Source organism: Nipponia nippon, unplaced genomic scaffold (assembly GCF_047370975.1).
Source record: "Nipponia nippon isolate SJK-2023a ecotype South Korea unplaced genomic scaffold, ASM4737097v1 scaffold_4, whole genome shotgun sequence".
Classification (NCBI taxonomy): domain Eukaryota; kingdom Metazoa; phylum Chordata; class Aves; order Pelecaniformes; family Threskiornithidae; genus Nipponia; species Nipponia nippon.
The window spans coordinates 78,120,594-78,145,811 of record NW_028262358.1 but is presented as its reverse complement, the minus strand read 5'-3'; the positions used below and the strand labels follow the sequence as shown (position 1 = coordinate 78,145,811).

At 42.2% G+C, this 25,218-nt stretch overlaps 1 protein-coding gene across 3 annotated transcripts in view; it reads left to right on the top strand.

Moving 5' to 3' along the window:
* Nucleotides 1-5,535: 5,535 nt before the first annotated feature.
* The window catches only part of LIN28B (lin-28 RNA binding posttranscriptional regulator B), an 88,951-nt gene continuing 69,268 nt past the window's right edge, over nucleotides 5,536-25,218 (top strand). The window contains exons 1-2 of one of the 3 annotated variants that reach the window (XM_087776406.1): nucleotides 5,536-5,569; nucleotides 12,679-12,863. In XM_087776406.1, the coding sequence (XP_087632532.1) occupies nucleotides 5,536-5,569; nucleotides 12,679-12,863 (219 nt within the window). Of the gene's footprint in view, nucleotides 5,570-12,285; nucleotides 12,323-12,675; nucleotides 12,864-25,218 lie in introns of those variants that run through there. The other 2 variants (XM_087776405.1, XM_087776404.1) reach the window with 2 other exon arrangements.

The following is a 25,218-nucleotide window of genomic DNA, read 5'->3' as shown; positions in this document are numbered from 1 at the left end:
CAGTGACTCAGTCAGACGTTATGACATACAGGACTGCTGTCCACTCCAGTTAAAATGGGAAAAATGTCATACACCCTGTACTATCCATACTTCTAGGAAAGTGAATATTGGTGTTTAAAATACAGACACTCATCTGTTGTTTTACTTTTATAACCTTTGGTTTGATTGTTTTAATCCACAATATCCATAGCAGTATTTGGTGCGCATGTTATAAAATACAAATGACAAAAAAATTTCCATCTTTATTAATGCTCTCAAGTAATAATTCAGTGATTTAAAAAAAACCACAAAACACAACAAACAAAAAAAAAAACAAGAAGGAAGATTCTGTGTTTTGTAGGTAAATGGCATGTACAAATAAAGCAAAAATTCTATGCGAAGGAAAGGATATGTGAAAGATGTGTAAATTCCATGAAAACAAGTATTAGGTTAATGTAAAACATCTCAGAAAGGAGGTCTGAACAAACCATACTAAAGTTGTTGTAAAACAAATAAAAATCTATAGAATGTATTTTTGAAAATAAAACTTCTTCTAGTGCCATCACTTTTGAAGGAGTGATGTTAAAGTCTTAATTGGTTAGAGTATTTTTAGAACCTAAACGAAAGTTGTGAGTTATACCATTTGTTTATAGAACAGATTTAATCTTGGTTTAATAATAGTTTTGCATTAAGGAAAAAGCACGTACAATTCTGGATTGAAAATGTAACTTCTCTGCACTGAATGTGAACAATACACAATCAATTTAGTGTAACCAGGGAGAATGGAAAAAACCGCATTTTTCTTTAAACTAAAAACTTTAATATTGACTTCACCTTGTTGCCGTAATGGCTCTTTCTAAATTTGGCCGTTAACATGTATCTTTTCAGGGCTTCTTTTGGCATTGTTTTGTTTGCAAATAGTTTTCAAGTGGTGAAATAAAATCCCACTCTCTCTATATATATAGTTTCTCATAGAAATAAATAACTGCAAAATAAATCAGTGATCAAGCTCTGAAAAATATGTTGATCTATCTATGATTTGAGAATTGTGGCTTTTAAAGGTTTTTTCCTTACGAAGTACTGATACTAATTAATTTTAAACATACAAAGAAAAATCAGTCTGAAAACAAATGTAATAAGATCATAAGGTAGTTTTCTCATCGTTTCATTTGCTGTGTGGCAAATCAATGTGTGGCAATTTCAATATGCACATGCTAACAATAAATTGGGAACAAAATACTTTATATGAAGGAAGTAGAAAAACCGTGGTAGTAGCGGGTGATGTGTTTTATTTTTAAATTGTGTATTTAAAAAATTTCGTCTTTGAATCTTACAAAATATCGTTTGAAACATACTTATTTTACAGCGCTTTTTATTAAATAATTATCGTAGTTGCTTAATATATGTACATTCAACTGCAGGCTATATGAAGTTACAGATTATACTAAATCAAATACACTGAATATGAGAATTGTGTACACCTAATTTCAGTCCTTAAAACAAAAATAATCTTGTTCAGCGTGTTCGTTTAGTACATATTATTAAAGTTTTAACCTAAATAAATCCTAAATAGTTTTTAATGCTAAAGTAATTGTCAGTATTAATATAATAATAGTATTTCATTTTGAAGAGAAACTTTGATCCTATTTAAATAGTTGGCAGGCTTTCATTGGCTCCGATTGGGATACGGTGGGTTTTATTACTCCTTTTTATCGCCCAAAAGAATCAGATTTGTAACAATGGTGGAAGCACATTTTACCCTTCTCTGTTCCTGTTCTCACTGTGGTCAAATGACATTCTTACAAGTAGTTAAAAGGTGCGTAACTGGATGTTTGATCTTCAAAAATGTGTACTTCATTTCTTAAAAACTAAGATATGCTTATATCTCAGAAAAGCATACCTGGACTATTGCCAAGCTATTTTTTTTACTTCAAACTGTAACTACCCTCCTTCAGATCAGTGATAAAATTGGGTGAAATTAGTAAACAAATCCTAAATTTTAATATGCTAGTTGTTCAATTAATTTTCTTGAATCAGCATTTTTAAAATGTTTCGGCATCTTGCATGCGCTTGCTTTTATCTTCACATGCTAGAAAAATACTGTAAAGGTGTCAGAAGAAAAGTATGGAAGAAATCAAAGAAAATTATGGCTAGACTAAGAATAAAATTGTGAGAGCTTTCAAGTTTGCCCCCCCCCGCCGTAATTACATAAGCACATTGACGCCTGAGTGTACATTTTCAGGAAACTTTAATTTTTCTTATTTATGCATTTCAAACTAACTGTATTTTACTGAATGAAACGAAAAGAAAAAGAGAGTTAAAACAATGAAAACATCTCAGGAGGAAATCCATTATTTAGAATTGTACATTAAGGAATCCACGTACATACTGTTAAAACGAGTTAATTCAGAGTGCAAGACAACATTCATTGGTAATGTTTGAAATCAAAATACTGTGTGCATAGTGCTTCTACCAGCAGTCGAGAACTGTACATGAGAATGATGTGTTAGTTCATTTTTACTGACTGGTTCAAAAGATAGGCGGCAAAGTTTGCTAATTTCAAAATGCCTTCTCCAAGTTAATATATCTCACCAATGTGTGTGTGTGTATTTAAAACGCTGATGTTTTATGCTTTTTCTGTGTTTGGGTTCTGTACACAGAGTTTTAAAATTTTGTATACAATTTGCAGCATTCATCCATTTAAGTCGTCACTCCTGATGAGTTAACTAAAAGAGCTCCTTTAACATCGGAACGTTTTCCCCTATTCCTTTGCATTACTATCATACTTGTTTGTTATAAAATAAAGTATTGGTGGGTTTTGTTTTCTAGTGCTTCTGCACTCTGATCATACGTGTAGTATCCAGCATTCTTTCAAAAAAAATACTGCTGGCTTTACTCTGTGGGAGAAATCAGTCCCCTGGCTACCACTGACTGTGAAAGAAACAGGTTTAACATCTGAATTTTTCTTCTCAACTTATTTTTGGAGGAAAGCATGTCACTTATTTAAATGGGGTAACTATGTATGTCTGCTTTACTTTCATCCAAGCAAATCATGTTTCTGAATCTTTCGGCAGCAAACTTGCTTAAGCTAATGAATTCAAAACAATGCTTATCAAAGGGAGTTCTTTTCTTTTTAAATAGGTATAAACTTACTGTTATTTTCCACTGACCAGTAAGTTGTCAGAAAATAAACTATATAAGCTGTTAAGTAAGTTGAAATACAGAATGTGCTACCTGTAAGGAAAGGTGTATTACCTTTGTCGGATGTCTGTCAGTGTGTCTTTAAGTCTTTTCATTGTATTTCCTACCCTGCAATAAGTCCATACCGTGTTCTGTTGCCTTAATTTTTGTGCCTGCTGTTAATCCTTCCACATGCTGTGAATGCATAGTTAAAAGGATTGCTTTCAAAATAAGTAACTTTTTCTTTAAAAACATCTTACTGCCTAGTACATAATTCCTAAACAGCATTTATTTGGTTATTTGCAATTACAAAGTTCATGTAAATGCCAAGATAGTTTCAGAACTAAAATGCCCAAATATTTTTCTGTTTTGTACAGCATAAGGAGGCATAGGGGAGTGCACCATGAGCCATTTCAGAGCCCAAACCTGCTTCCGTTTAAGTCAGGGACTGATTTCTTACGGCTTTCAGTAGGATGCAGCAAAATACATGCCAATTAGTTTCTCATTTAAACTATCTGGTTTAAATGAGTTCATAGAATTGGAATGCCCAGGCTTTTCCATTCTAATGTCCCTTCTGCCAAGTTGTGTGTATCGTATTGAGAAGCTTTTTATAATAACTGCTTTATAAAAAAAATTCATCTCCTTTTTTCCACTTAATAATCTGATATGTTTATGTGACACCCTAAAATACGAGATGCTTACAAATGTGTTACGAAATGGCGATACTGGAAATAAGAATAACTTGAGCTTGTGTTGTTTTCTGCTACGATTTTTAAGAACTGTACTTTTCCCCTTTGAGTCCCGACACCACTCCCCCAAATGTTTATTTTTAATCCCTTCATAAACTGAAGCGGACTATGTGCCAAAGCCAAGAACGGATCCTTTACTCCATGCTTGCATATTTCATTATGTTGCATAAATAATGCAAGTAAATCCGAAAGACAGAAAAGCCACATAGCCACAGGTTGGCAGAACAAAGCAGCAGACACAAGAGATTGGGCTTCGGTGTTGAAGGTGTAAAAGCAGAGCTAGGTTTAATACAAGGCAAAAGTCCACACAATTCCAGTGGAAAACTTAGTTACTACAAAAGAAGAGGAACTGAATCAGCTTGCCAGTGTTGTTGCGCTGAAAAGAAAGACTGGACAGAAAGGCTGTACCATCCCCTTTTCCAATTCCTGGTGTTGGAAAGGACTCGGGATAACTGACTGTAGGGGAAAAGAAGTTAGAGAAATCTGATTCTCATTTGTCTTTGGTCATTCTTCTGGCTTTGCTCACTCCTAGTGGAATATCCCATTTTTTAGTAAGAGAACGGGATTACTGTCAGGATGTGCTCTTAAACTGGAAAAAGACAAATCTCAGATTTCTCTAAAAGAGAAGAGAATTGGGCTTATATCGAAACAGGAGGATAATGCAATTCCTTGTTTGTTTTGGATGGGTTTTAGTTAAAGTAGATTACTCAAAAGACAGTGGAGGGTGACAAGAGGACAGGCTTTTAGCAGGTGAGTTTGTGCATGCTCCTATCAATTCATCTTTCATTTATTCCACAAACTGGGCAGCCTAAGTAACGAGCTTACTGCAAAACCAAGGTCTTTTCCTTCACGCTTCCTACCATCTGCGGTACTCATTTTCTGCAGGATATTTGTATTGGTATTATACAAAATTAGCCAGGCCTTGCTCAACTAGATCAAAAGTACACCTTTCATGTAGTTTCAATCAAGTCACACTTCTGTATTTTTATGACTAATTGGTTTTGTTCAGATCGAGACCTAGAATTTAGTATTATTACATATTATGCTCTGCAATTTTGTAACTGACAAAATTGAAAGCATTTTTCTATTGATACTCATAAATTGGCACCCAGTTGCAATTTTGACCATGAAAGAACCCCAAAGAATTATTTTTATCGTTTTTTTAAATCATGTACAAGGTATGACTGACTGTTTAATTTGGACGATCTAAGCGTAGTAAAGACAACTCACCAGTTCTTAGGTTACCTATTGCAATTAAATATTGATAAAGGAAACAAACACCTTCCAGTATCCTGCAAATCTGTGTCTTTTCCCTTTGTTGTCATCAACTGTGTAGCTTTCATAAGAGACCCATGAAAGGGGCAATGCCTTTACGGACACTTGCAAAAAAAAAAAGCAGCGGCTGATTTTTATCCTATGCCTTGGTTATCTCATTGTGGTTCTGATGAGCTAGGTAAGTCTCGAACAGTTAGTAAGTTTACAGGTCACTTCACAGAGTCAATGCCCTGGCATTTTATGGCTTTCTAATGAGCCGTTAAACTGGAGAAGAGGTAATTAAATATGGTCCTCTGGTACAATGTATGCAGTACTGACTCCAGCTCTCTGATTTTAGGTTCCTCAGAAGACGATGAGGTCATTGAAGAAGGTCTCCTCAGGCTCAGGTCAGTCTTCTCTATAGCGTCTTACACGGCTGACTTTGTGTCTATAAAACTGAGGTACTGCAGCACCTGTGTCCCACTGACTCAGATGAACTTCATTCTTGGGAGGGGGGAATCATTAATTTTGTGCACAAGCTTCAGAGCTCTTGCGTGATGGAGTTCGAGTGTTCTACTTCTGTAAGACAAATAAACAGTTATGTAAGGAAAGTTTATGTACAGTACCCCACCGTCAGACACCCGTTGTAAACTGTGGGAGCCCTCATGTCCGTGGGGAGGCTGTTGGACTGCCATCACGGCGTCGGTCCCGATGGCCACGCACGTCTCGGTCGCTGGCCAGAATTTTAACTCCTCGAGTTACTTCCGCGCCGCTGTCGAGTCGCAGCGCCGGCCGGGCGTTCCCGCCAAGCGGCCCCCTCTCATCGCGACGCCGCTTCTCCCCAGCGCAGCGCCGCCGCCCGCCCGTCCCGGCCTCCCGCCGCGGCGGCAGCGGGGCGCGGCCCCCCCGAGCGCCCGCCGTGCCCGCCCGCGGCGGCGCATGCGCGGGGGGGGGCGGGCAGGGGGCGCGGGGCTGCCCCGCGGAGAGGCGCTGCGCGCCCGGCGGAGGGAGGCGAGGGCGGCCGCCCGTCCCGGGGGCACTTGTGAGCCGTCCCTGCCCCGGCTCCCGTACAACGGGAAGCGCTGGTCGCCGGCGGCGGCTGGCCCGGGGCCGGCGCTGGCAGGGGTCAGGTTTTACCTGCGTGCTGGGGCGGGAGGAGCCGCCCGTGTCAGCGCCGGGCCGGCGCAGGCTGCCGTGCGGCGGGCCAGAACGCTTGGGCGGTCGCCCGGCGGGGAGGGCGAGCGCCCCGCCGGGAGAGGCACACCGAGCCCGGGTGCGGCCGTCCCGGCGAGGAGGCGGACTGGGGCGAGAGCGCCCGAGGCGCAGAGCCGCCGGCTCATCGTCCTGCGCCTTCGCCGCGGGGGTGGAGCGGCGAGACCGGGCCGCTGGCCGCCGCCGCCGTGACTTCGGGCGGGCAGTGGCGTGCAGCCGGTCCCCCTGCAAGGGCCGGTCTTCCCTGCGGGCTATTAGCCCCGTCAGGCGGGCTCCCGCGACGACTGGCTAGAGCCTCCTTAAATCCGCCGGGAAGCGGCCGCTATCAGTTGCAAATCCACAGCTGAGAGACTGTTGATGTACGTGAGACCACATCCTGCCGCAGAGCGCTCCGAGCGGGTGCCTCCCGCGTCCTCCTGCCCTCGGAGCAGAGCGGGATCAGAACCGTTTCTAGTATTTTATAAATCCCCCTGGCAAGCCGCCGGCGTTGCCGGCAACGCTCCGCGGCAGGCAGGGTGGACCGCGCCAGAGGGCTGTGCGGCACCGGCAGCCGCCGCCTCTCGCGTCAAGAGAAAATGTCAGTAAAGCCCGTGTTAGAAACCACGCTCCGGCCGTCAATTAAAATAGCGGCGCCTGCAAACCGCGGCGTGCTCCTCCGGCGAGGGCCGCCCCGTCTCCGTAACGCAGGCAGAGCCGGGCTGCGGGGAGCCGTGCGCGCCCGCGGGGCTGGCGGCGGCCGGCGCCTGCCTCAGGTGCAGGGCTGAGGAGCGCCGGGGCAGCCGATGGGGGGCTCCCGAAACCGTCCTCCGGCTGCGAACGGCGGGCGAGGGGGGAGAGGCGCCCGCCGCGCCTTGAAGCGGCGTTTCCCGAAGAGAGCCGTCGTTCGGGACGGGCGCGGTGCTAAGGCACCGTTATCAGCCCGCTCACTTCATACCCCGCGCGTCGAGCAAATCCTCACCGTCCCTAGGCGGGGGAAGCGCGCAGCTGGGGCGGAGCGGGGCTGGCTTAACGCGTGCTTTCGGAAAATCTCCCAAAAGGTGTTCTGTTAAAAAATATTTGTAAATAATAAGACCGAAGCAGGGAAAAGGGGAGAGCTGGGCGGTGGCTGGGCACGACCGACCCCGCTCTCCGAAATGCGCGGGAAGGCACGTCGCCACATTCCCCGGTGGAAAGACACCGCATTTTCTGGAAGCGTTAAACTAAAGGCGAAAAAGGGAGCGTTGCGGCGACAGACCCGCCGGCACCGGCAGAGCGCGGCCGTTGGCGGGCGATCAGCGGTGGGAAACGGCCGCCCCCCCCACACACCCCCCGCCCCGCCGCCTCTCCTCGCCTCAGAGCGACGCGGCCGCCGCCGAAAGGAAAGCCCGCCGGGCCGGTGGCAACCCCCGCCCTCGACCCGGGTTCTTGACGGCGGCGGCGGAAAGGGAAGGCGGTTTTGGCGCCCAAACTGTAGGTGAGAGGGTTTTGGCGGGAAGAGCTTAGCACCGGCAGAGACCCTTGGCCTGGGGGTCGGTGCGGCCCCTCAGGGGCCGCACCGACCCCCAGGCCAAGGGTCTCTGCCCTGAGGAAGCGTCCGGAAAGCCCCCCCCTCTCCCTCCGCGTTAGGAAGAGCCGATTTCGATAGAAACCGTGCAAGAAACACGACGGGCGTCTTCATCGGTAAAAACCACCAGCGGGAGAAGCCTCCCGTGGGCCGGCGCTGTCGTGCGTGGGGCGGCCGCGGTGCAAAGCAACCAAGCCCGAGGAGTGAAGAAGAGGGGGGCAGGGGCTCTCCGGCGCCGTTCCTGCTTTTCCTGCCTGCCCGTCGGCGAGAACTGGTGGCTGTGCTTTGAAATGGGAAGTCGTGGCAAGCACCCCGAGCTCTGCTTTCAAGTGTAAAACACGCGTTTTGTTTCAAATGCACGCGGGTCGGTCGTTTGTTTGGCTTCCCCCCCCCCCCTTTTGTATTTTTGGAGGTGGGGTCTTTTTTTTTGTTTGTTTTGGGGAATAAAAAAAAAAAAGAGTTGGACTTAAAAAGTTTTTGGAAGGTGACAAATTGGAAATCCAACACCACCGGTTTTGGTTACATAGTTTGAAGTGAGCTCTTACTGTGCGTTTAGAAAGAGAATGATTCCGGCTTCCCATAACTCTTTACCAAAATTAGCATCTATTTAGCGAAATCTAAGGGTAGAAATACCTTTTTTAGATGTGAACTATTACCATCAAACTAATTTTTCCACGAACTGGCTTGTTCTGTAGGGCTTTTTTCCCCCTTTATCCTTTCTTCCCCCACCCCCACCCCCCCGATTCTTTGCGAATGAATTTTGGAGGGGTGTTCGTGGGTTGGGTTCTTCCCCCCCCCCCCTTTTTTTTTTTCCCGGAGAGTTCCCAGCTGGCAACAGCTCTCTACCTTCCACAAAACTTGAAAGGCTGATGTCCCTTGCAGGAAATGAATGAGTCGATAACATCTGACACCAGTGACCAGTCCAGTGACCCCAACCTTAATTCCACTAATACTGGAGGCCTGAAAATCTCCGTAAAGACCCTTTGCAAATCCCCCCCCCCCGCCCCGTTTTACAAAATCTGCGTTTATTTTGCAATGTAAGAAAGACTTTGCAACAAATATTTCTGCATTCATTTATTTACGTGTTTTTGTAGTCTTTCACTTATTCATCGAAGAACATATACGGAATTTTCTTTTAACTGAAATTTGCTAACGAGACTTTTTTTTTTTCCATTTAATGAACTCAATCAACTCGTTTGTGTCTGTTTAACCAATATTCTAGCCTCTAAGGAATTTTTATACCAAATGTCTTTAGAATAAATCAATCTGAAAAAATAAATTTAAAACGGTATTAAGCAGAACACTTTATGTCTTTTCGAAGGGAGGGACAAGGAGAGCTCGTATTTTATAAATGTGCCGTTCTGCTACGAGAAGTGGAGTCTTGGGCACTTCACGTAAACGCTGTCAGCATTTTTTTTTCCTCCGGTAACCTTAATTTCTTGTTCATAGCTGGGGTTTCACGCGTGCTAAAACCTCGTGCATTTATTATATGTTAGATATCGTCCCGGTCACAAGATCCAAGCGTATAAAATTACTGGTGATTGTAACATTGTAAAATAATCGCTATTGTAAAGGGGGGAGGGTTAGGAGCAAAAAGAAGTGGTATGTTGCACGAACGCGTAGGGCAGGTCAGTGTAGGAAGTCGACCTCCACTGTTGAAATAACCTATAGGAAATTTACGGTTGAAGACTGCAAAGGAATTTCAGGATTTAAAGCTTCTGCTCCACTTGCCCGGCTGCTTGTATTTGTACACTTTTGCCCACCCTCGCTTCTTCCTAGCAAAGGATCGGACTGAGCACCTTGGTATTTCGCACAGAAATGAGGCGCTAGCAGGGGAATTTACGCTTTCCTGAAAGGCAACAAGAGGAGTAAACAGGCCCATCGGGGCAAAGGCGTCCCCCTTAATTGGGCAGACTGATCGACGCCACTTCCAAAACAAGAGCAAGTGCTTTGCAAATGCACAAACCCCCCGCATTCAGGTTCTGCGCGGAGCGGTGCGGTGCCTTGGCTTTTGTCCGTGGGTGTCCTTGGGAGAAGAGAGGATGCCGGGCGGCGGGGGGGGGGAAGGGGTTTTAATAAGAAAGTAATTGAGCCCAGGTTTTAACAAGGCGTAGGCAACGTTTAAAGGTTATACAATACTGGATGTAAAGTTGAGGTTATGTGTGAGTAGGTGGTAAGGACAGAAAAGGCAAAATCTGGTGTCTTCATACCTTCATCCGTACCTTTACACGGAAGGAGGCAGGGCAGACGGAACATAAAACCGGACTCTCACCTAATTAGGGGAGGGGTTACGTTTCTAAAAATATTTTTTTGAGGAAGCGTTTGGCCGTCCGCGCAGCAATAGCAGGGGCTGGCGAGCGCGCTGATGGCCGCCTACCTGCGGGGGCCGGCGGGGGCCGCTCCCCGGCCCGCTACACACGGCGCCTGCCTTTCCCCAGCTGGATCCCCCCCGCCGGCAGCGAAGGCTGAAACCAGCGGTCCCCGGGCAGCCCTATTCCTCCCCTCTTTGTCTTCTTCCTCCGGCTTTTTTTTTTTTTTTTTTTTTTTTCCGCCTTCCTCCTCTCCAGCAAATCCTGCCCTCCTCCTCCTCCTCTCTCCCTCCTCCTCCTCGCCCTCTCGCCCGCGCTCCGGGGGAACAATCGCTGCTGATTGAGGTTCACTCCAATACTGGGCTCGAAAACTGGGCTCTTATTTAGGAAGTCATTAATCACATCCCCTCCCCCGGAAAGAGATGGCGGAGAAACCTGTGAAGTACAATTCCTCGCCCCATCCCCCTCCAGAAATGTTTTGAAACGCTAAACCTCCGCACATTCTGGGCCATATTAAGGTGATATCGCGTTTCCGGCGCGCTCTTAATTTGAATGCGAAATTAGTAACGGGCAGCGAGGGCGCGAGCGGCGGCGGCCGCCCGGGAGCCGCGGCACACGCACACCCCCACGCAGACACGCACACCGCGCGCGGGCACACGCGTAGGGAGAGGCAGATTTCCACACACACACACACACACACGCGCGCGCGCACGCACGCACGCACACCCCCCCCGCCCCGGGACGCCGCTGCGCTGCGGGGGCTGCGGGCGGCGTTTCCTCAGGTGGAGGCGGCGATCCGGTTGTCCGTGCGCCCGCGTTTCGCGCAGTCGGTAGCGCGGGCGCCGGCCCGCGCCGGTGGCGCACGCCGATCCGCACGTGTCGGTCTCGTCTGCGAGCATCTTGCCCTCGCGCGTGTAGGCGTCCCCCACCTAGAGCGTGCGCGGGTACCCTAATAACCTCCTCCGCACGTCCGCCCCTGCACCCATTTGTTGTTCTCCGGGCTGCATCGGGGAAACACACGGGTCTTCCTACGTGTGTGTGCACGCACGGGAGTGCAGAAACCCCAGCATAATACGTCATCTCGATTTCCCGTAAAGACGCGTGCAGATTAGCTGTCGAAAAAAAAAAAAAAAAAAAAAAAAGGACGCGTTGGAAATTTCTTGTTCATTCATAAATTATTTTGGTGTGTCAGCCTAGTTGAAATGGCGATTGGCTGCTCCTGCCGCCTGCCAACCCCTTAAGGATCCGATGTGAAATTAGTAGCAAGAAAGCATGTAATTGACCAAGTCACGTGTGCGCAGGGGGCCAGAAACGGAGCGAGAGCGAAGGGGAAAAATCAAAAGAGGGAAAGCACATTAGACCATGCGAGCTAAATTTGCGATCGTTCAAAATCAGGATGTTAGATTAATGCAGAAGACCACTTCGATCCACAGGGAAAGTTTTCATCTCACGAGTTTGGAGCAGAGGGCCCGTGGGGCAACATGGCCGAAGGTTAATTTTCTTTTTCTATTGTTTTACTCTGATTTTCGCTCGCTCGCTCGCTCGCTCTCTCCCTCTCTCCCCCCCCCCCTCCCCCCCACCCCCCTTTTAACCCAACTATGCATTACCCTTTTTTAGCAGCTCGCGCAAGGGGGCTTTCTCCAAACCCATTGTTACCCAGCTCAGAAACTGTTCCGTACCGCCCACCCCGATTCACAACTTGAAAAGCTTTCAGGGGGCTATTGTTTGAATTGTTCCTGTTTGATTAAGCACAGTTGCAGTGGTGGGATGAGAAAACGGTCGTACACCTGTCCCAACTTTAATCGAAAGTTTATTCCAAGGAGGGATGGATACACGTTGGAAAATAGTGGTTTCGGCGCTGCATGTGCAATAACCAGTTGTGCAATCTACCCAATTTTGCTTATTCTCTCTCCTCCACCCCTCCTCGGCCGGCCTCCCCCCTCGCCCACCGGTCCTGCGCCTTGCGAGGAGAGACTAATTGGGCTGAGAATTTCTGTTGAGAAATGGGATCGGTCTTAAACCAGCAATATTCAAGTAAAGTATCGCGTTCCGTGCTGTAATGTGGCTGAAAGATGGAGTTAAATGGAAAAATACACGTATGTACAGAAACGTGGGCTGCCCTGGGCAAAGAGAGAGGGAGAGCCTCCGTACGCAGTGTTTCCTCTCTCTAACCTCCGGTGATTTTATTTTTTTACGTATTTTGGGGAGAAGGTTGTTTATTTTAGCATTTAGGAAAAAATAAGCTCTTTTCGCCGTTTGCTTTTTGATTTTGTTTTGTTCGCCTTTTTTTTTTTTTCCCCTGCTGCTTCTGTAGTACCTCCTTTATACAGTGGCAAAAGGATGTTACCAGAATTTAACTCTTTGCTTTGCATCTTGTCCCCCCCCTTCCTTCTTTTTCTCCCCCCCTCTCTCTTTCCCCCCCCCCCCCCCCCCTTTCCCTCTTCCTCAGCAGGGGCGAGTAAAGGTGGAGACGAGCCCGGGAAGTTGCCGGAGCAGGAAGAAGAGGAGGAATCCCAGGTTTTGCACGGAACCGGCCATTGCAAATGGTTCAATGTGAGAATGGGATTCGGGTTCATCTCCATGAGCAACCGAGAGGGAAGCCCCTTGGAGTCTCCAGTTGATGTCTTTGTACACCAAGTAAGACCCATTTTTGTCTGCCATCTCATCCCGCCACATTTGGTTGAGCTCAGTGGGACTCTGGTTTCATGTGAAGAGAAGTAACCTAGTTTTCCTAGGTATTTAGGTGCATCTGTAATTAAAAAGTTGCCTTAGGTAGTGGCTTTGTTGGCAGCGTACAATTTGAATAAATAAGGTCATTAGAGTGTGCTTAGTCTCTGTGGCCGGAGATTTGTGCAAAGGGATAACGTTGTTTCTTCCTATCTTCCTCCTTGGTTAGAAACTTCTCCCGTGCTTTTTATTTATTTTCAAATGCCACGCTTTTCTTTTTAACAAAGTTTATCATTTGCCACCAGAGTGATCAGGCGCAGCTACGTCTTTCCTTGGAAACTGGTTAAAATTAAGCTCGGAAAAGGATAAATAAATGTCGGTTTTCATTCAGATAACATTTGAATACAATTTTAAACGCTTTTCTTGTAAACCTGGAATTGCTTTTTAAAAGCTCATCTGAGATTAGTTACTGAAATTAAGACATAATTATAGTGTTATTTTGCAGTAATTCAGACCTGAGAGCGTCCCTGTGGTGATACACTGGAGCGTGCGTGTGGTTTGGTTGGTTGATTTTTAAATATTCCTTCCTAGGAAAAAAAAAAAGTAACGATTAAGGGATCAGACCAAAAGCAGCAGCGTCTCTGTAAGGCTGTTTGTTCGGGAGAGAAGGGGCGTGTGGCCGCTGGTTTTATTTTTAAGCACAGCAGCGGGAACGGTGTTCGTATTTTGACCGTGGAAGCTGGTATGAATGCCTTCACGCAAGGGACTTTCAGATGCAAGATACGTACAAAACGATAAAGTTAAGGGAACTTTTCCCAAGGTCTGTAGCGTGGTTTGCGAAGGAGCATGTGTAGACCTTCCCTGGTCCTTCTGTTACGTCTCCAGCTGTAACAACGCTATTTTGAATTTCACCCCTCGGTGATCAGAGAACAGAAGAGCGCTCTCAGGTAAAGAGACCATTTTGGGTTTGGCTAGGGCCATGTTAGGAAGGCAAAAAGGCATCTTAACTTTTTACGTGGTTGTCCATTTTCTATGACGTTTGCAATGACGGTGCAGGGGGGTGTTCCATGATTATATAGTGATTCCCTTTTAATGTTCCATTTGATGGCCCGGCCATATTTTGTGGTAACTTTCATCAGGCTTTTTTAAAGAATACACCTTTCATTAGGTTAATAAAAAGGTGACTGAAACTTAGGGAGAGCGCTGCTGCTGTGGCATGTTGCCTTGCTCCTTGCAGTGGTGGAGTGGATTTCTGATCTTGCTGTCCTACGTGTACCCTACGCCTAAGGACCTGCACATCAATCCTAGCTGTTTGCATTTGGAATTTTGTGCAAAGCGTAGAATCCAATATTGAACTTATTAAATTCTTCCACTTCCTGCTTTGTACTGGCTCATGAGGTGCCCCCCTCTTCGCTGCCGCTTTTTCTTTTCAGAGCTGAATGAATGAAATACGTACCAGAGAAGGAGCAGTCTTCCTCCTGTTTTTCCCCCTTTCTTCCCTTCTTTGCACCTTTTTAAGTCATGACATTGTTCTTTAGTTCTAGAAATTTACTTTATATAGATAAAAAACCTTTTTCTTCATCTAATTTTGTGTTAATGTCATTCTTTTTGCTGCTCAAATAATAGAAGACAAATGTTTGAAGCATAGCAGTGTTGTTAATAAAAAAACACGTTTGGAAACAAAGATATTCTTAGAGCTGTGGAAATAGAGAAGTGCTGAACTTCATAATAATGTGATACATTTAAGTAATACTAGACAAGGTGTGCTGTTCCATAGAAAATAATAAAAAAGTATATGGTAAATTTGGAAGTCGCTATTCAGTTGTGTCCCCTAAAGGAGAGGACAAGAAGGGAATGTTAGACATGTTTGTTTACACTTTAGTAATCTACAATTTATCGATATCTTTAGGTTCCTGAGACATACCACAGTGTAAAATGCAGTGAAAAATAGCATGTTTCATTGCACATAAACTGTGCACCTCAGTCATTTTGAGTATTACTTAGATAAATGTCTTACTGAGTGAATTTATTAGTATTCTGCAATGGATTGCTCTTACAACAAAGACAAGACATTTCTCACCTTTTGCTTTCTGATGAAATCTGGGATATACATAAACTTCATGGTGACTTGAATCTTCTTTCCATCAGTCAACAGTAGAATTTTTCTGTTTAACGTAATGGGGAGAAGCAGGATCTATTGCGTTTCAGAGTGCATTTTAGATAATTTATCTTGCTATATAGAATGCTTTGTGTTAGCTGACTGGCTGACCAGTGGTAACAGTAGCAGCCAGAGCATAAAAATGTCTTTAAAGCAGTAATGTTATTTAACAGTGCTGCTTGTACAGCAGAGTCTGAACAGTGATTGGACCCTATTCCTATTAGTTTCATTAATTTGAAAAAGGTAGTAATGTGAAAAGGCCTTTTCAAGGCAAAGATGTTAGTTTATTAATCTGTTGAAACAAAATATTGCTGTTCAAAACTGCTTTGAAAATACTTCATCGTTTATTTAAGTGTGTGCACATACTGTTGCGTGCATTCACTTGTTCTGCAATGTTTGTAGCTACTCGTATGATTTTATAGAATCAGTCTAAGCAGAGGAAAGAAGCTTCTATCTTATTTAGTCCAAGTCCTGTCAAAGCTAGCTTGAACCCTGCAACAATATTTTTACTGCCTTATCTTACCTTTTCTTGGTGAGGTTATGCCCAGTTTATGAGACCTTGCTATGAGCAAAAACTTACTGGATGTAGAGTCAAAATTCCTGTAATAGTTTAAGCCCATTATACCTAGACTTTTGAGCTTGCAATAAATAATTTTGCTTTCTTCTTGGAGTTCCCCCTTGGTTGTGTGCAGATTATAGTCATGTTTTTCTAAAGTCAGTGCTTCACTAATTGTATATATTGATATATTTTTAGAGGATGATGCTTTTGTTTGGACTTCTCTTCCCCTTCACCCAATGAAAGTTCTGTTCATGAAACAGCTGCAGTATTGAGTTTTTAACGCTACCTTTTAAGTCCTTCCTTCAGCACTAATCATTTTGATTGATCTTCTCTGAAGTACCTTCAGGTTGTTGTTACCCCTCTGGTAATGCGGTACCTAGAGCTAGATGCATTATTTAAGGTAGAAACACGACAGCCATTATGGATGTGCATCTTTGTGTGTGTGTGTACAATGTAAATAGGGTACACTTACAAACATCTACACTCTTGTCCTTTTTTAGCTTTATTCTGATACAGCTTATACTTTAAGTCATGTTTTTGAGTCACTCAGTGTCATATAAAAATTACAAGTCCTAAAAAGTATTTAATTTTTCAAAGACAAGCCGTGTCCAATGCAGCAATGTGCTGACGCCACTGTGTTTCTTTTACAAAAAAATGAATAGTAGCAATGTTAGTCCTGTGCAATTCTGTTAAATCCAAGGAATGTGCACCTTACTGAATTTGGCTCAGTATTGTCATTTGGACTTTTAATAGGTTAGCATGGTATGAATAATACAGCTTGCTTCTCTTTCATGATGTGAATTCTGCACATAGTTATGTGTGAACAGATCTTGTTAAATTTCAGAAAAAGATCTGTTTGTCAAAGGGTAAAACAGACTGGAGAGGTGAAGCGAGTGAAACCTTTTGTGGTGCCCATGAAAAAAGGTCTTCATTGCTAAGAGCTCAAGCTTTCATAAAATCAGAGAAAAGGATGATATTTGTTGAAATTTTTTTGCATGTTCAAAATTATACACACAACTTTTTTGGATGCTGGCAGTAAGGCAGAGATGCTGCAGATTCTTCTTTGCATGCAGTTTGTATGGACTATGTTAGGAATGTGTCTATTTTCCTTTGCTTAGCATGAAGCCTAGATGTTAAAGATGATAATGAAGGGTAGGGTGCTGGATGTAAATAGACACAATTAAATACATGTTTGTGAATATCGAAGGTTATAATTTTATGTTCTGTTTCTGAGTAATGTGGTCTTTCTGGATGAGATGGATTGTTCAGTTTAGAAGATGTTTGTTGGGACCTGGCTCCATAGTCCAAAATTCTGACCGTGTTAAGGGATTGAAATAGGATTTCTGAACTGGGACCTTAAACATGATCCTTCTTTGGGATCCTCTTTTATGAGATGGGGAGAGGAAGGAAGGGAGGAGCAGCATACAGGAGTTGGTGTATTTTGTTTTCACATTAAAAGGAACATGGTTTGAAATTTTTCACTTTCATCTGAACTTTCTTACTGTTGCTGCAAGTTACTGTTATTACAAGGTTTGATAAAAGTGGAAGAGAGTCTTTTTTCTTTCATTGAATCCTTCTGCACTGCGCTATCGTTTGTATATATAAATTTTGCTCTTATTGTTGCAAGTACCTATAACAAAAGGAGGGAAAATTACTGAGACTATGCAGTTATGATTGTAAACATGGAAAATTAGACATGTAAGCAGGATCTCAAAAGTGCTTTCCCTTAATTTGATGGACCATCCTTTTTGATGATGAATCAGATGCCTGTTCTTTAAATTCCTAGTATTTCAGCTACAGCTGAACTACTTTTTCTAGGATGAAGTTGGGCATGGCACGATACACTGAATGCTGACTTCCTAATGTTGTGACACATGTGATCCTGTGCTTTTGCAAGGATACATTCATTCATCTAGCACATATTTTCCATTTCTGTGTTATTAGGAGCCTGTAAAAAGCTACTTAATTGCTCAGAATAACTGGAAGTTCTGGGCAAGCAAATGGGATCAATATTACATTGCTCCTTATTGTTAAATATGACATAGCAGTGCCCCTTTGAAGTACAGAATTCTCCATGCAGAGTGTGCTATTACAAACTTGTCATCTTTCACTTCTGCTGGGGACCAGGCAAGCCCAGTCCTAATCAAAACAAAGTGGCTAGCAGGATTTAGAGAGGGAAGCTGAGGAAGGAAGCGAATGGGGAGTAAACGTGTGTCCGAAGTGAGCATATGTATCAGAGATCCAGCAGAGATCAGACCTACACTAAAGATGTGGGTGTCAATGTCTGCTCAGCAGCCTCAGTGAATGTAGAATCTGTAATGGGTAACTGCTGGAGATCCGGAGCCAAGCTTTGGCGCTCACCAGTTGTGTTGGAGCATATTAGAGAAAATTGGCTTCAAATTACGGGGACCACGGATTTGTGGTGTGGAGCAGTACAGCCTTGTTTGGAATTTTTTTTTTTTTAACTTATTTTGGCTACTAATTAGACCCAGTCCTACATTTCAAGTCCTACCTGTGGACGCATAGACAGATGGTGAAATACTTCACTGAGAGCTTGATGGTTTAAGATAGTTGTCTGAAGAAACCTGTCGTTTGGTATTTAAGTTATGGAGCTGCCATCTGTGGAAATACCTTCCAGATTTCACCTATTGATATCTAAACCAAACATTACAGTGAATTTTTATCGATAGACGTATGTAGTATTTAAGTGAATGGCAAGTCCCATTAAACCTAAATGGTGTTGAATCAGACCACACTTTACTGAAGAAGTTTAAACATTACACGTTGACAAGAAAAAATCACAAGCAGCCCAGAGACAGAGGCCTGCAATGGGACTATTTTGCCTTAAGAGAGGTTTCCCTCTTTGGCAGAGCAGTAAGTACACCTTTTTCCAGAGCATGCTATCCTCCTTTTCTCCAAGACTGAGGAAGTTGTGCACAGGGGTTGGGATACTGGAAGGAAGAGGATATTTTGTCTGAGGCACAAACATAAGATATCAAAGCAGATACATGAACCGAAGCTAAAAGGAAATGAATTGTCAAATTGGGAAAAATGTTGTTATTGTTGCTTGTCCTGGTTTGCAACTACATTACTGAGGTAGTAAGTACGTCTAGACCCGTCCAGAGTTTTGTTTTAGACTCTTTACAAAGTATTCTCCCAAGTAAATATTGTTTAATTCATCTTCCTTATGTAACACATCTCAGTAAAGGCCCGTCATCTTTCCCCACTAATTATCAACAGAAGCCAAATTAGGCCCATCAGTTTCTACAAAGGTGCATAAAAGTGACCATAAAGGTATAATTTAAGTAAGATCCTGGGAACCTAGAAACTGGAGGGTAAAGACCATTTTTGATGCTTCTTAAATGAACACAAAGAAATAAGCACATACCGTTTACATTTTTCATTCCCTGTATTTAAGCGTGCTTTTTTTCCCCTTTTGTTAAATCAGCTGAAAGTTATCAAGACTGACAGAAAGGTATTATGTGATACTTAGCTCTTTCTAAGGGACAGTACTCAGGACAGGTCTGGACTAGCTTTTGCTTGCTGGATATCACTGGTGAAAGCAGTGAATCCTTAAATTGCTTTTACATCAGCAGAGTATCAGTAAACACCTCTGTCATGGAAGGCGGGGAAGTGCTTCTGATTGCTCGAGCACATTTAGTTGGAGAAATTGGTGTCCAGGCCATTCCTCAGATTATTCTGGCTGGTCCTGACTTAAAATGGGGGGTTAACTCCTTGGGAGATGGCTAGAGGGAATTCTAGATCCCCACTCCAGAGATGGCTCAGCTGCTTGCAGAGCAGCTGTGGAAACTGCTGCAAGTTTTACAGTCCGCTGTATTAAGGAAAACTGGCACTGATTTTGATTTTTTTTCCTAACATGCAAAGCTGTAACATGCAGCAGGTCAGCAGCTGCTCTGCAAGCAGCTGAGTTGGCTTTGCAGTAGCAGTGTGGTGAACAGGTGGAGGTTGAAACTCGTAGAGTCACCCTTCTTGGTGGGAGTCATGCGGCCAAGATTTTACTTTTACATTTGGCAGCAGTGCTGCTGCTTAAGTAAGCTTTAAGAGCTTTTATAGCACTCTCCCTGTTGGGCTAGCATAAGTGCTTGTGAAGCTGCATGGCAAACCCAGCTGGGGAAATTTTGGTTTTCGTATCTGATTTTTATCATTTTTCATGTCAGAGAAGCCCCATGATCCGTACAAATACGAGTGGGCAGTGTTGGCACCATGGAAGGGCAGCCAAGGATGCAAACAAGCAGCTACCAGGGTGAGGTGAAGGTATAGGAGGAAAGAGAGCTGGCAGCTACCATCACAGAAATGTGAATGAAACTGCAGTCTCCTCTGGTGCAAAATAGAATACTGGTGTTGCCTTCAGCTGGGGATGGAGAGACAGGGAAAGTGTTTTCACAAAAAGAAAGACTTGAAAAACTTCAAGGAAAAGGGCACTTGTGGATATTGGAATAGGTACAAGCATCTGAGCTCTCCTTGGAAGCGGAATGTTTCAGGAATCTTTTTTTGGGTCACACTTCAGTCCAATCTTACATGTTTCTATTTTTTTCTTTTTTCTTGTTTTATTGATTACAATTAAGCTATGGCATTGAAATATATTGAATTGCAGTTGTAAAACAGCACTATTTATAAAACAAAACAAAAAAAATAGAAGGAATTTTTGATTCATGACAATAATGCTTTTTTCTTACTTCTACAGAACAAAAATAAGTGTATTTACAGGGCATGCTCATAGTAATTTGGATATATCTTGTTAACAGATAGGTGAGTGCTAAGTGAAATGAGTTGATAATCTGAAAGGTATAGCCCCTTAATTATTCCATATGTATAACTGAAAATTAAATACGTCAATACATTTGAAAAGTTATTTGTCTGAGAGTATGTAGAATATACTTGTTCTACTATCAGTGCAGGAGCCAAGAAAATCACACAGATACTTTCTATTCCAAAGTTCTCATCTAGTGCTAGAATTACATTTTTTGGAAGGAGGGAGGCTGAAAGGTTCGTTTTGGTTTTGTTAGCATCATAGGTTAGGATTTTCACCTGTTAAAATTGTTTAACAGGTAAAATCTGAGTGAATGCATGTATAATCAATATTTGGAGTGTATGAATTTGTCTACAAAATCGAAGTAGTATTGCGTGACTGCTACAGATCTTGTGATGCTCTGTTAGAAAACACTAATGTTGTTATTACATTCATAAGTGAGTACCTCTCATGAACATAGCTGATAGTGGCTTTCCCATCAAAGATAATCTGTTCCCAGAGAGGCCCTCTTCTAATTAGTCATGGTAATTTATAGGTATGTAGCGTTGAGGGGTATTTTTTTCTAGATTGCTTTTACTATAGTGCCACTCGAGGCTACTTTAACATTTGTGTTATAACTTTCTTTGTTTATGGTCATATAAATACATGCACCAAATTAATCTGTGGGCTGAAATCGAGAGTAAAAGTGATAGCCCTTATGTACTTTAGGTAGACTAGAATAAGCATGAACTTCTATTTTTTTCAAAGTACAGGTGTCTTTAAAATCTCTTAATACTGCACATGTGCTATAATTTTAAAAATGTTTTGTTTCATTTTACAACTGTGTTTTGCAAGCTAGTAATCAAAACCTTGGTTGGTTTTATGGGCTATTTGTAATAATACAATCTTAGTGGAAATATGGGGTTTTAAATAGCCTCTGCTGACCATGTGTAGTAATTTCTGAATATTCTTAGACTCATTATATTGGAAATACAAGAAATACATACAAGTTTTAATCTGGAATGCACCTAATAGACCCAAGCTGACTTCTGTAGACTTTGGATTAGACCCTCAACTACTCCCTGTATTTAACAGATATATTTTGCTATCTTACCCTGTTTAATTACCTGGCCTAAGACAAGTAGATTGCACATTTAGAGAATTAGCCATTGTTGACACTAAAGGGGAATAAGATCAAAGAATTATTCACAAACCTGTTTGCCACCATCTCCCCCAGATATTAAAAACAATAGTACATTAGGTGAATGGACATTAGGGAATTATTTCAACAGTAAACAAAAACTTATCCTTAACATAATGAAACCATGGCATCCCTTCTTTTCTTGTGGATATTACAGACCTGATGGGCCAAGTACTGATCAATCTTCTCATGTAAAGTGGTCCCACTGACCTGTGAAACTCATTCAATAAATTGGACAGCATTAGGAGTGGATTTTTAAGTCCCTTATACGAGGGTTCTTACTGGAAGTACGTAGTTCACGTCCTTTTGTTTTTGTAAGTGTGTAAGTGTGCTTTTCGTGCTCAAAAACTTGAAGGCCGTATTATGGTCTGATTTGTTCCCTGTACAGTACCTAAAATGTAGAGTAGACAACTAGGGTTTGGGGCAGTGCTGCTTAATTAAAAGTTAACTTAAAATGATACAACTTAACATGGTGTGTCTGCATGAAGTTGACATTTATGTAACTTGTATATACTTTTCACAATACACTACTCTTTTTGTACTGTGAATGTATAATATTTAATGTCTTACCTCAGTTCACCTGACTGCTAATCTGCTAGGCTGCTTTGATGCAAAGCTCTTGGGCTGTTAATGTTGTGGTTTTTTTCATTTTCCTGTTGAGAAATTGCTCAGTCCCAAATCATTCCCTCACAAGAGCAAAGAGTGGTAGAAGTTGTTTGTGAAATGCTCCCAGCGTGAAAAATGCCCCTCACCATGGGTGCGGAGGCAGGTTCTGTTGAAGGGGAATGGAGTTCACCCTTGCAGTGAAAGCTATTCAGTAATCTAGGGACAGTGGGGGCCATCTGTACAGAGCCTTTGATTTCTGGCAGGGGTAGTGGGATGCGGTAGGTATTGGGAAAACTTCTGAAAAACTTTGTAACTACAGTATTGTGTATCTGTGTTCACAAGGGGAAAGATGGGAATCCTCCTGGCAGAGTCCTTCAGGATCTGCCGATTTCCCTGTGGTGGAGATGTAGAGATCCTGCCCCAGATATAAGGGGGGACAGTGGCTTATGGGGAGGGGGAAGCAGCTGAACCCTCTGTCCAGACAGGAGGAGGTGGACAGTTTGCAGATTTGGAGGCATAAAATGATCCTCAGTTATTTGCAAAGGCAGTTAGTCAAAAAGTTTCCATTTCGCCACAGCGCTTAATAGCTGTTCACTACAGTGATTAAATTCTCATTTGGCTGTGCCAAACCTGCTTTGTTTGTCTGCTTCATTGTTTGGTTTTAGGGGTTTGTGTGTGTTAATTAAAGAAAGCATGTTACATTTGTAATAGCTGTTTTATATGAATCAAAATCACCTTTGTTTAACGTTTTCATGTAGCATGTTTTGCAAAAAATGTTTAATAGATGGGAAATGCAGGGTAGAAGTTAACCCTAACCCTGTAAGTAATGCATGGTCTCTTGTACAGGGGTCTGTGTGGCTGTAGTGTGCAAGCTGATTTTAACTAACAGGACATTCAGCGGGGCATCCTGTTCATTGTGTGTTCATTGTGGTTTAGAAACTGTTGCAACCTAGAGACAAAGATAAAAGTAAAATAATTTTAAAAGTGTTTTTAATTGGCTTCAGGAATTGGCGATGATTGTTAAAGACAGACATTACTTGTAAGGTGATTGATCTGGGTGTGAAGCAGATGCATGAATAAACAATGTCAGAAATGAAGAGTTTCTTTATAGAGAACTTTGCATGTCACTACTGACTTTGAAGGACCAGTCCCAAGGAGAGGACTGTGGGATTGCACTGTAGATGATAAGAGAGCAAAAGATTTTAAAGGCACGTTGCCAAGATAAAAATCATATTCAAGATTTTCAGGCAGAGATATAGTACATCTGAAGGTAAAATCTTTGCTTAGACTAATTGGAATAGGATTTTGTTAGTGTCAATTCATGCACTTGCAAACACTTAATGCCATATTCAAGATTTTCAGGCAGAGATATAGTACATCTGAAGGTAAAATCTTTGCTTAGACTAACTGGAATAGGATTTTGTTAGTGTTAATTCATGCACTTGCACACACTTAATGCAGGAGCAAATACCCCGTCTTTCACTAAGGAGTGCTTCATTCTCCTGGACTATAGTCTATTATCTACCCTAAGAAAGCAGGCTATCAGAATCTTCTCTTAGCAATGCCTTCTTTTCCTCAAGAATAAAAAAAAATTTACAAAACATTCTAATATCTGATCTATCAGATTTGAAAATATTTAAAATTATTTAAATTCAGAACATTCTGGTTGAGAATGTTCCTTTATATTTGATCTATGCCTACACTGTCTTCAGTAGAAATTAGCAAAGACTTCTGTAAAAAATAAAAATGCATTTTCTATTTTACAGAATGTCTTTGCATTTAATGACTACATAACATTTTTGCAAGACAGCAAATACTTTTCAGAATTAATCTGCAGTCCGCTTGGAGCAACAAAATCTCTTTATGTTTAATAATGTAATTGGTGGATTCAGTTTCCCCAGAGAATTTTTACATTCATCTTCATTAATTCATTTTCATTAAGCAATTACATATTTTTTTTAAATCACAGATTATTTTATTTTTGTAATATAGTAGTTTGTTTTTTACTGACAATTACTGATAGTTTATTGGAAAGTGATAGCTCATTCCATGCTTACGTGAGTTTAGTGTTAATCGTCTTTACACAGGCAGTACTTCTTCCTTGGATAATCATTTCTTTAACTGGTGACAACTGCAAATGAACCAAGATTAGACTGTTAAAATGGCTAAGTTGAAGCACTATCCTTTTGTCAAAGATTAATTATTTTTAGGGTTCATTATTCGATAGTATAATCAATGTTTAGCATTTTCTATGATCTCCTACATATTAATATAGTTTTTTCATATGGGAATCAGTAATTGTTTTTAATTATATATAAAGCAATACTATACTTTCATAGTTATAATTTGTTTTCCTTGTATCCATATGTAATTTAGTATTTATTAATTGTATGTCCATTACAAGGGAGCTAAACCAGCACTGACCACAATATGTGTCACAAAATGCATCTGTAGTATCTTATATTATAGTATATTATATTCTGTTGAGAAGTATTGAGGTAATTGGCATAAAATGACTGATTTTGTTGTAATATTTCTGGTTTTAGGATGATGAATATAAACCTTAGTTTAGTTTCTGTTTTCTCCCTCCATTTGATGTGCATTTTAAAAGTACGGTATATATTTTAGCTACACTTCAAGGACGAAATGTTACTAAGAGATGAAATGTTGAGCCAGGTGAAATCAGTGAAATAGTCATCAAGAAGTTTCAATAGGTATGCATGATTTCTCTCAAGGATTTTTTTTTCTGATAGTTTCATTTGGGAGCTTAGATACTTAGATACTTTAAGGGATATCTATTGATTAAATAAATGTAAGGGGGTTTTCTGTGTATAAAGTATCATTCAGTATACTTGTTTTTACTATGTTTGTGAGTTCCTCACAACCTTTAAAATGCCCCCCAAACTAATTATATAACAGTATTATTTGTATGAACTTACCATATATGAATGTTCATCTAAATTTCTTGCACTGCATTCAGCTGTACCATGTACCTTAAGAGAAATGTCACTCCTCTTTATTTACATCTTATGGGGCAGAAATACTCCATTG